The 11,244-nt window shown below is 40.4% G+C and overlaps 2 protein-coding genes across 3 annotated transcripts; one reads left to right on the top strand and one right to left on the bottom strand.

Moving 5' to 3' along the window:
- The first annotated feature begins 1,545 nt into the window (after positions 1-1,545).
- On the top strand, positions 1,546-8,724 carry LOC122052226 (probable methyltransferase PMT21). Its single transcript, XM_042613658.1, has 8 exons — positions 1,546-1,849; positions 2,719-2,964; positions 3,888-4,036; positions 4,154-4,349; positions 5,471-5,681; positions 6,723-7,392; positions 8,090-8,167; positions 8,296-8,724. Exons 3-8 carry the CDS (start codon positions 3,924-3,926, stop codon positions 8,516-8,518), a joined length of 1,491 nt encoding a protein of 496 aa, XP_042469592.1. The 5' UTR covers positions 1,546-1,849; positions 2,719-2,964; positions 3,888-3,923; the 3' UTR covers positions 8,519-8,724.
- On the bottom strand, positions 8,526-10,908 carry LOC122052227 (protein BREVIS RADIX-like). Of its 2 annotated transcripts, XM_042613659.1 has the most exons (6): positions 10,765-10,908; positions 10,462-10,572; positions 9,505-9,872; positions 9,289-9,427; positions 8,883-9,220; positions 8,526-8,798 (listed from the first exon to the last, which is right to left on the bottom strand). In XM_042613659.1, exons 2-6 carry the CDS (start codon positions 10,567-10,569, stop codon positions 8,720-8,722), a joined length of 1,032 nt encoding a protein of 343 aa, XP_042469593.1. In that variant the 5' UTR covers positions 10,570-10,572; positions 10,765-10,908; the 3' UTR covers positions 8,526-8,719. The 2 variants fall into 2 exon arrangements, with proteins under 2 accessions (XP_042469593.1, XP_042469594.1); XM_042613660.1 differs by lacking the exons at positions 10,462-10,572; positions 10,765-10,908 and adding an exon at positions 9,964-10,387.
- Positions 10,909-11,244: the final 336 nt, after the last annotated feature.

The following is an 11,244-nucleotide window of genomic DNA, read 5'->3' as shown; positions in this document are numbered from 1 at the left end:
CCCAAGATCCGACAACCGCTCGCGTCGCTTGTAGGTGCACTCCAAAACGAGCGCCGCACTCGGACTCAATCTCAGATCGCGAACCAAGCCTCAGAACTCAGAAAGAAAGAAGAAGAAGAAGTAGAAAGCAAGGGAAAAGGAATGCTATGCTTTCTGGAGTAAATTGAGAAGGAAGTGAGGAAGTGTATTTATACACTTGAAGCAGTGCAAAGGAGGGACGCACACTTTGCGCTGCGCTTCCTCACGCAGAGTTTGGTTTCAGACTGAACCAAACCAGCAAAAACAGACCGGGCCGCCCGTGAGCGCAAGGCCCACGGGCTGGGGATTTGCACCCCCCCTGCGCGCGTTAATCGCGCACGTGACGCCCGATTTATGGATTTCCGGCTCGAACCCCCCAAATCCACTCGATTTGGGCTTGGCCCGCGCATGCGTGTAGGTCCTCTTATTATTGCTAAGCAATGATGGAAGGACTTCCTATATAAGCCCTTCCAAGTTTCTCCACTTAGCAATGTGGGACTAAAAATACTCCAAAAAAAAATGCTTTGAATTTTTTAAAACAAAATTCAACAATATCAGCTCGCGGGCCAACTTTGCGCGGGTTGTCATCCATCAATTTAGAATTTTTGATCCCTTATCTCTGGTCTTCTCTTATCCATTATATAATTTTCACAATTTCGATGACTTTGACGAGTGAATTCATCTGGAAAAATTATCATCTAAATTGTCTCAATTCCGTTCATAAATTATAAGTTTTTTATATTTTTTTTACCTTATCAATATGTTTAATTAGATTTTTTTGTAACTAATTAATTAAATATATTAATAAGATAAAAAAATATAAAAATATTATAATTTAAGTATGAAATTGAGATAATTTAGATGATAATTTTTTTTTTGAACGAATTCATTCGATGAAAATCGTATGGTAGATCAGAAGAAGAAGATTAGAGATAAAAGGACTAGAGCAATGCATTAGGCTTGGCCATGGGTCCCTGCGGCCGTGTGGGGCTGTCGTCGACAACGTCTCATTTGAACTGATTAAAAAATATAATGAATTGTTAATTTCATAATTTGTTAAATAAGAGATTGAAATAAATAAGAGAAAGAAATAAAATCTAAAAATTGATGAATTTTTTTTAAAGTAGTTTTTACGTATATTTTCTCAGGGAAGGGTAGATCCTCTAGATCGTTTTTTGTGGTTCAGAGGATGATCTCTTGATATGGATTGATGAAATGAATAATCTCCATTCATAAAAAAGATAGAGACCATTTATCCCACCAATCTATATCAAAGGATCATCTTCTGGATCATAAAAAATGGTCTAGAAGATTCGGACGGAGGAAACAGACGCTTATATAATGGAATTTGTATTTATTTCTGGATTTTATTTATCAATTATATTTTTGAAGTAGGTCAAAAGCGAGTCAAATTATGAGTGACATTTTCACAAACAGTTTGCGTGCGATCTTAACTACCCACTACAGAGGGCCGAAGCGCGAAGGGGACTTCTTTCCGTCCACATCGCCCCCATTCGCCAGCTACATTTCGGTGGTTTTCCATCTTCTCCATTTCCTGCCATGATTTAGAGAGAGATCTAAGAGAGAGAGAGAGCACTCGATTGCCAAGCGAGTAGGCATGGGCAGCTGCTATAAAGGCTCGTGGAGTGTCAGGGAAGGCAGGCACAATAAGGCAAGCCAAAGAGCCAAAAGGAGGAGAAAGGGGGGAAAAGGGGGGGGATTGTGAAGGAAATCTGTACTGGCCTGTAAACAGATTGCCAAATTGGAGTCTGGCGATTTAGGAATCAGATCCTGGCGACGAGAGCTAGAGGATTTCGTTCTCTCCTTTGAGGTAGCTGAACTATCTCTGATGCTTTTATCTTTGTTTCTTCAACTTAATCTAGTCGTGGATTTTATAACTTGAAAAAACAAGGTGAGGATCCTGTTGCGAGTTAAGATTGAGTCGTGATGGATTCTTGCTAATCTTTTCTTTCATGCCGTATTGGTTTTTGTTCTATCCTCCAAGTTTCTTTATGGTGAAAACAAAAAGAAAACTATCTAGTTTCTTTGTCAGTACTGACTCTTTCATAGACTTTCGAACTTGATCAAAATAAGCCAATCTTGACACTCCCCTTAGGTAGCCGGTAGCACCACTGGTGTCGGTTGTTCAAATACTTTCTTTGTAAATCAATTGATTGGCTCAGCAAAGGTGGCCTATAGAGTTGTAGGACTATGCAAGCTTTCATATTTCAGTTATTCTGATCCAGGTTGATTTCAATATCTTTCACAAATGGCTCAATTGCTTACCTTCAGATATGTTTTGTAATTTATAACTGGCTACCGGCTAGGAGTGCTAGTCTGAAATTCTTTATTTGAGTCATTCCACTGAATATTGCCATGGGTTTATTATCATTGCACGTGCATAAGTTAAGCTTGGTTCTCTTTAAAAGAACGAGTGTCTTGGAAACATAATGTGAAAAGAATGGTATGGAAAAAAGTAAGTCCTATAATTGATTTTGTTGCCTAACCTTTTCCTGCTATCTTTGCATTTATATCCCATCTGATGCAACAATAACCAGTAATATTATGGTGCAATGTTTCTTTTTCCAATTGAAGCTTAGAATTTCCTTTACCTAGGCAATAAGGAGAATTATGTCTAGATGAATTATAATTTAATGTCTATTTTTTTAGATTTTTGTTTGTTTGTTTGTTTTTCTGCAGAAAGTTTCATCTCTCTTGAAGAAAGATTTCAAGATAAGATCTCAGTTAACCCCCTTGGTGATTATTATTTTATGTGTATTTTTCTTCTATCTCGGAGGCGTCTATTATTGTGACAACACAATAGCCAAGGAGGATGCAACACCAACTGTTCAGGAAACTTCAGCACCTTCTCTGCAAATAAAGTCTATTGCATTTCCTGAGTGTAGCGTTGATTATCAGGATTATACACCTTGCACAGACCCTAAGGTAACATTTGCTTCCGCTTGCTTCTCAACGACAGTACAGTAGTTGTGCAGATAACAATTATACTATAATGAGACGTAAATTAGTTCCAATGAAATTTTCAATCAAAATATGGAAAAAGGAACAGACTGGTGCTATCATCCAGTCTTGTTTTATACTATCATTTGTAGTGGGAAGATGCTCCCCTTCAACATTGATTATCAGGATTATATATATACCTTGCATGGAACCTAAGGTTTTTTAACACAATCTTCCACTTGCATCTCAATAACAGTACAGTAGTTGTGCAGATAACAATAAGATTATACTATAATGTGATGTAAAATTAGTACCGGTAGTCCCTAAAAAATTCTCAATTGAGATGAAGAAGAAGGAACGCACTGGTGCTATCGACCAGTGTCTTTTTTTACTATCATTTGTAGTGGGAAGATGCTCCCCTTCTTCCTGTGCATCTTAAGATGAAAGGCTGCTAGCTAACTTACCTTCTTTTCTCTGGTATGTTTATTCAAGTTTTTGCCCTTTGCTAGCTCCTTTACATGCTCATTGTGATCTTTTATCTTGTTAGTTATGTTGACCATTTCATCCAAAGCTAGCCTGGCTACAGCAATTCTGCAACTTGTTCTTTTCGTTTGTAAATTTGATGCAAAATGTTGTCCTATAGTCATACAAAATCTTAAAAAATCTTGCACTAACTTCAACTAAACCTTTTTGTTTCATCAATGGTAGTAACAGGAACTACCCCACTTCCATTACTATGATTTGATGAAACAGAAAGGATTAGTTGAACAGGTCATTGCTGTTAAAGTTAGTGCAAGATTCTTGTTACGGATATATCACTTTGAAAAAGATATATTGAAACTTTAAGCGGTCTACTTGTCATGAACGCTTCTTTTACTGAAAAAGATATATTGAAACTTTAACTGCAGAGTTGGAGAAAGTATGGTAGTTACAGGCTTAGTTTTATGGAGCGCCATTGTCCACCAATAGTTGAGAGGAAACAATGCTTGGTTCCTCCACCAGATGGGTATAAACCTCCAATTAGATGGCCAAAGAGCAAGGATCAATGTTGGTACAGGTAAACCAACCCTTTCCAACCTAGTTTGACACCAATTTCAGTAAATAAGTCATCTGTATTATCCAAAGAATGTGTATTTTTACCTCTGATGAGGCTCTAATTCTGCATATCATTCAGAAATGTCCCCTATGACTGGATTAATAACCAGAAAGCTAATCAGCATTGGCTTAGAAAGGAAGGGAACAAATTCTTCTTTCCAGGTGGAGGTACCATGTTTCCCAACGGTGTTGGCGCATATATTGACCTTATGCAGAATCTAATTCCTGGAATGAAAGATGGAACTGTCCGAACTGCAATCGATACTGGTTGTGGGGTGAGTATTTACTGACTTTTTTCCCAAGTCACCTTTGAAAAAATCTTCTGTGCTCATTAGCTGCTGGAAGTCTCTGGGTTGAAGGTATAATTAATAACATAATGTGCATAGGCCTATATAGATCAATCTACTCTGTAGAAAAAAATTATGTCATAGACATAAACATGATCTTTAGGTAATGATTCTTTACTCATTTTAGAGCGATCCAAGATCCAGTGGACCTACTACTCTTAATTCTTAAACTCATTGGTGAAAAATTTATCCAATAGTTCAAGGTACTATTAATTAGTCTCCAACTCTGTTGTTCTATTAATTAGTCTCCAACTCTGTTGTTCAATTGACGAGCAAACCAGTAGTGGATCTGGTTTATTAGACTTGTTTGATCAACTTCGTTCAGTATCAAAGCATGCAGTGTATTCTATTATATTGTTGTTCTTCAAAAAATATCTCTTCATTTGGTTTGTTTGATTAGAAATTTTCTGTCCAATTTTCTAAAGTTGAATTAGATTCAGCCTTGGAATGTTTCTCAAACTCACAATTAATAAATGAAAAAACATCACCAATTGCTGAAGATTTAATGCTAAATATTGACCCAACCATTTGCCTTGGTGCAACGGCAAAGTTGTTGCTTTGTGTCACGGGTTCGAATAAACAGCCTCTTGCAAAAAACAGTGTAAGGCTGCATACAATGGATCCTTCTTCGAAACCCCATATGACGGAAGCTTCGTGCACCGGACTATCCTTTTTATTGACCCAACCATTTGCCCATTGAATTTTATGCATTGTTTAGCATTTAATGGAATGTCCATATGAATAATGACACTTATGTAGATATACATATAGCTGACTCAAGTTGTTGCTATTGCTTTGTGGTTTGCAAGTAAGGTGAAATTATTTAGCATGTCTTATGACTGGATGTTAATAATTAAGCACTTGTTGCCTTAGCCTCTTAAAGGTTGATTGATATGTATGCCTATGATTGTTTTTTTTTTTTTCAGATTTCTAGTACAGTATGAACTTCCTAGGATAAATCTATTCTGTTTCTAAATTCCCGTGCTTAGGCTTAGCCGCATATTTTATATTTGTGACCCTAGGCATGTTCTCTAATTTCTTTCTAACAGGTAGCGAGCTGGGGAGGTGATTTGTTAGACCGTGGTATTCTTACTGTATCTCTTGCTCCAAAAGATAATCATGAAGCTCAAGTACAATTTGCCCTCGAACGTGGCATTCCAGCGATTTTGGGCATCATATCTACTCAGCGTCTTCCATTCCCCTCAAACTCATTTGATCTGGCCCATTGCTCCAGATGTCTTATTCCATGGACAGAATTTGGTATATTTCTAACAGTGAGCTGAATGATTGCATAAGCTACTTGCTTTTCTTATGAAAATTTTTCTTATAAAGTTATTCGAGGATGAGGTAGCAAAGAAAGTAAAATTTGATACAAACAATTCTACTTTATTCTTATGATATTTTCCTTGAATGCAAACAATTATGTGGTACATAATTAAAAAAAAATACAACTGATATTTAATAAGATATAGTTAAACCTGGAGGTTTGAGTTTCTATTTATATGTAATAGAATTGCAGTATATAGAGGAATTTAGTAAAAACCAACTTACTAGCACTGTGGAAAAACCATTCTACTCTCATTGAATCATGCTGTTCACATGCTTGCTCATGCATGGCAATGGCAGATCCAGAATCTAAACCAGGTTGCCATCATCATCCTCAAGCTATATTTGTCCCAACTCTATATTATTTTATTTTTCACCTCAGAATTTTTTTTTTTAAAAAAATCAATAATCTGAAAAGCTTATAGTGGTTCTACATTTTGGTTTGATTCCCGAAAAGAACTTGAACTGATTTAACTTTAGCTAGCTAACAGTAGATTCATATGTTGGAATTTGTCGCAAGTAATGAATTGAATAATACTATATGATATGTAGCAAATTTAAAAAAAAATGTTGGCCAAAGAACTAGAAAAAATGAGTAAATTTTGGTGGCCTATTGACTTCAACATTAGCAGTGACTGTATGCACACACTGGTAATAATCATCACACTGCCACTGCATACTTGATAATGCTGACTCTCGAACTGTGCTCATCATATACAGACGCCAACTTGTGTTAACTTAAACTAAAAATTCATTACACTATTTTTTTTGGTGTAATTCCATTTCCTTCTGTCTAACCTCTCCCAATCATAAATTGTATCTTCATTTTGCTTATTTCATAGGCCTGCATCACTTTTATACCTTACCTGCCTCTTGGACATAAAAAAATTCAATATGGTTACTATCCAGTTCCTGTTCTTAATTTACTCAATTTCAAATAGTTTTATTGTTTGAAGCATTTGTTGTATTTATCAGATGGCATTTATCTTCTGGAGATACACAGAATACTTCGACCTGGTGGCTTCTGGGTTCTCTCTGGACCACCAGTAAACTATGAAAACAGATGGCGTGGGTGGAATACCACAGCGGAAGAACAGAAATCAAACTTTGAGGATTTACAGAAATTGCTAACAAGCATGTGTTTCAACCTATACGACAAAAAGGATGACATCGCTGTTTGGCAGAAGTCTCCAAACAACACTTGCTATGATCAACTTAGTCCATCTTCTTACCCACCTAAGTGTGATGATAGCATGGATCCTGATTCAGCATGGTACACTCCACTACGTGCATGCTTAACTATTCCAAGCCAAAACTACAAGCTGGGGCTAGCTTCTATCCCGAATTGGCCGAACAGGTTGCATGTTGCTCCCGAGCGCACGTCTGTGGTTCCTAGTGGGGTTTCTGGTGGATTCAAGCATGACGAGGGTAAATGGAAGATCAGGGTAAATCACTACAAGTCTTTACTACCTGCTCTAGGAAGCGACCAAATTCGCAATGTCATGGACATGAATACTTTGTATGGAGGGCTTGCCGCAGCTCTTGTAGCTTCTCCAATTTGGGTGATGAATGTCGTCTCTTCTTATGGTCCAAGTTCTCTTGGTGTGGTCTATGACAGGGGACTAATTGGCACCTACCATGACTGGTAAGATACAGACCTCTGATAAGTTTCACTGCCATTGATCATCTAATTCAATTAATTACACTACATGCTAATAAGCTTAGTAGAAATATACTAGACGATGAATAAATATTTTTGTTAGACAATGTGAGTTTATGACAAATATGCATATTAATTAAGGAAAGGGTAGGACCAAAGAAGAGGACTTAACAATGATAAAAAGGAGACCAATGGAGCTAGTGGTTATAACAATCATTTGAAATCCTAGCTAATGATATAAAAACATGATTTTTATTGTTCTCTTCTGACATTGAAGTCACAAGTTTAAGTTTTGAAAATAGCCTCTTGCAAAATATAAGAAAAAGCTCTATACAATAAATCTAATATGATTTGATCCTTCCCAAAATTTCACAGTGATAGGAGTTTTGTATATCTGACTGGCCATTTTTATTTTTGGTTTTTTTTTTTTTACTGAAATGCTTGCAGTTACTTGCACAAATCCTATATCTATTAACTCAAATTTATTTCATATACGGCTACCTGCTTCGAGAACAAGTTTCATTTTATCTTATGTTGCAATTTATGCTCGAGTTACAAAAGCTCATCGTCGTGCTTGACTCGTACTCATCTGTTTTTCGAATCCCTGTTTGACAGAATCGATCTTCATGTAATCACAATTTTGTCAATCTAACAATGATGTTGTTTCAAACTTCTGCCTCAGGTGTGAGCCATTCTCAACATACCCTCGAACGTACGACCTCTTGCACCTCGATGGGTTATTTACTGCTGAAAGTCATAGGTAACTAAATATTCTATCAGTGACTCTCCTAGTCGAAAACTTCTAACGATACTTTGTCTACTACGATTCTATCTTACTCTAAAACGAACTTGCTAGAGTTATATCCTGAGTTTTTCATGTTTTGACAGATGCGATATGAAATATGTGCTGCTCGAGATGGACAGAATCCTACGTCCCCAGGGCTACGCGATGATACGCGAATCGACCTATTTTCTCGACGCAATAACCACCATTGCCAAAGGGATGCGATGGAAATGCAACAAACACAACACCGAATTCAACGAAGCGGGCGAGAAGCTACTAATTTGCCAGAAGAATTTGTGGTTCGCGAATGAGGAAATCCTTCTTTAGGCAAGAATTTCTTGCAATGGATTGGTTTGGCTTTCTTAGTGTTCTTAGTTGAGTTATAGCATATGAGAGATCATGAAGCATGTTTTAGAAACAACAAGAATCGGATGATTTGAATGGTAGCTCAGATCGAACATATTTTCCCCTATCTTTTTTTTTCTGAAATTGTTTCTGATATTGAAGTCGGACAAGACTCACCCAGTTCTATAGATACTGTGTCTGGATTCTTTCTCTGTTCTCCTCCCACCACAGCTTGGCGTGCACCTCCCCGAATTTCTCGCGGCTGCATCGACATTGTTGGTGTTAGAAAGTGGTGATTTGTCTTGGTTTTTGATTGAGTGATCGATCGATCGATCCATTTGGTTACCTGAATCGGACTCGCCGGAGGTCTCGAGTGCCGTCAGCGAGCTCGCGGATGGTGATAAACACGCCCGGTTCGTCTTCTTCCACCCACTCGGTTGTCTCCAGATCGCTGGCGTTGCTGATGGAAATGGAGGCTTCGTCCCTGGACGAGGTGGTCGTCCTCGACGCGTCCATGGATCCGGCACCGTAGTGGAGGTGGGGTGGGAAGAATTGCTCGGATGGATCCGGCACGAAGGGGTAGCAGACGCCTTTCATCGGCGGCGGCGGCGGCGGCCGGTTGGAGCATCTGGTGGCGGCGGGGCTTTCTCGCGTCGAACCCACCTTCGAATAGAAGGACTCTCTCTGAAAAATCCAGCGGTTAGGTTTAGCGTTTTTGAGATTCAATAGAGAACGAGAGAATATTGTTCAACCTCGCCGCCGTCGTCGTCGGATCTTGGAGGCGGAGACAGAGCTTGGCAGTTGAATCTCTGGACGTTGTAGAGCTCCATGATCCGGTCGTAGTTCTCTCCCCACCACCGCTGCGCTTGCCATTTGTTGAACATCTCCCGGCTACACACACAGAATTCGCCATTGTCTCAGAGCTAACAACAGAGTCCAGCGATCGGAAGTATGGAACCCGCTCAGACCTGAATCGGATGCGCCTGAGATCATTGCCGGCGCCGCCGGGGAGCGACACGAAGGTTATGTGCACCCCCGGCTCGACCTGCGCCACCCACTCCTTGGGCCGCCCTTCGTCCTCCAGCACCACGTCCTCCAGCGCCGCCGCCACCGCGTCGACGCCGCCGGTCCACCTGGCGCTGCTCCTCGCCTCCTCATAACTCACGTCCCACGCCGGCGTCGAGCTCGAACAGGCTGCCTGCAGGACACCGCGGAGGTGGTGGCCCCGTGCTACGGGGATCATCTCCTCGTCGTCGAAGTAGTGGCGGCTGCGGAGGCGGCGCGAATCCTTGCCCCGGGACGACGATCCAGAAACCTTTAACACCATGTCCTTAATCTGCGTAAAGAATATCAAAAATCACGATTGAGCTCCATAAGCAAGCTGTGACAAGAACCCTAAAGTCTAAACAATATCGACGATCGAGGACCACGACAGGGTGCCCCTGCTTTCCTTTATTCCTGTTTCAGCCAAGCGATCTCTTTCCACCAGAGAACTCTCCTTTTTAAAAAGACCCGAATCCAGGCCTCCGCCATTAAAAAGAGCAGCAAGAGCTTCAATCTCTCTCTCTCTCTCCTTCTCTGGATCCGTGCGCACGCAAATAAGGGCTGTGGCATGGAGAGAAAGCGAGATGGGACCTTCCTCTCGTCCTCTGCCTTGACCGAGCTTTATCCGTTCTGGGACGTGGACCTCTCAGTGAATCTCGCCGGCTTGCCCACCCACAACCTTGTCATTCTGCTCCACGTACTGTCCAATCTGTCCTGCGCGGCCAGCCTTGGTTCCATGGTCGCATGGTCGTCGTCGCTTTTGCAGCTGCTCTGTTCCCAGTTCCCACTCTCTCTCTCTCACGCGCCTTCGTCTGGTTCAAATTTATGGCAAAAACAAAAAAAAAGGATTTTGTGCGGGGGAAAAGGAGATAGAGGTGAACCTGGGAGGTGAGGCTTTTGCCGGCGTCTTTGCCGCCGGCTGAGCTGGTCCCCGCGTCATCTCCGCCCTCGTCCAGCCCGTGCTTGCTGCAAGCAATGCACGCCAACATCACCTGCGAGATAACGTCACAGAGATGACGACAGGAACAAAACAGGGGCAGACGCTTGTTCCCCCTCCTCTCACTCTCACTCTCACAGACGCCATGGACGGAAGATGGAGAAGAATGGCAGACAAGGAGACAACGAGGCGCCACGATTAAGGAAACAGGGAAATCTTACCTAAATCTCGATTCTCGTCGACTTACCGTGGATCTTGCCAAGGAAGGGTAGGAGGGGCCGGAAGTGAATGCTCCGGCCGCGTGGCGATCTCAGAAGCGCAAGGGAAATGGAAGAAGAAGACGAAGAAGCGCGGCTGTGGGTGTTAGGCTTAGTGTCCGTATTTTAAGGCTGCGAGGTTTCTTTTCCGTCGTAGAACGAGAACGTTCCCGTGGATTTTTCACCTTTTGACTCTCGTACTTTAAAAATTATCACTCTACCCCTGTGGATTCACTAAACTCATTTATTTATTTAATAATTAAGTGTCCAATTGATCGTCCAGTTTATGTGGACTGATGTAGTTTATTAATCTATTTGAAGTTTAATTATGATTCTTTATTTACTTTTATTTTATAAATATTTTTAAATAAAAATCATAAGGGCGTTCAATATTTTAGTTATGGTCTCTTATCTTAGTTTTTATCTTTAAAATATCCTTATTCTATATTATTATAATAAAATTTACTAAA

This window comes from Zingiber officinale, chromosome 3A (genome assembly GCF_018446385.1).
Source record: "Zingiber officinale cultivar Zhangliang chromosome 3A, Zo_v1.1, whole genome shotgun sequence".
Classification (NCBI taxonomy): Eukaryota; Viridiplantae; Streptophyta; class Magnoliopsida; order Zingiberales; family Zingiberaceae; genus Zingiber; species Zingiber officinale.
The sequence above is the reverse complement of the archived record's forward strand: the minus strand, read 5'-3'. Positions and strand labels throughout refer to the sequence as shown.

Excerpts from the sequence above, each read along its gene's own strand:
- LOC122052226 (XM_042613658.1), top strand. The coding sequence starts at position 3,924 with ATGGAGCGCCATTGTCCACCAATAGTTGAGAGGAAACAATGCTTGGTT. Across the intron at positions 4,350-5,470 it reads CAATCGATACTGGTTGTGGG|GTAGCGAGCTGGGGAGGTGA; the intron begins GTGAGTATTTAC and ends TCTTTCTAACAG. Across the intron at positions 7,393-8,089 it reads ATTGGCACCTACCATGACTG|GTGTGAGCCATTCTCAACAT; the intron begins GTAAGATACAGA and ends CTTCTGCCTCAG.
- LOC122052227 (XM_042613659.1), bottom strand. The coding sequence starts at position 10,569 with ATGTTGGCGTGCATTGCTTGCAGCAAGCACGGGCTGGACGAGGGCGGA. Across the intron at positions 9,428-9,504 it reads CTCAGGCGCATCCGATTCAG|CCGGGAGATGTTCAACAAAT; the intron begins GTCTGAGCGGGT and ends CTGTGTGTGTAG. Across the intron at positions 8,799-8,882 it reads CTCCGGCGAGTCCGATTCAG|CCGCGAGAAATTCGGGGAGG; the intron begins GTAACCAAATGG and ends ATGTCGATGCAG.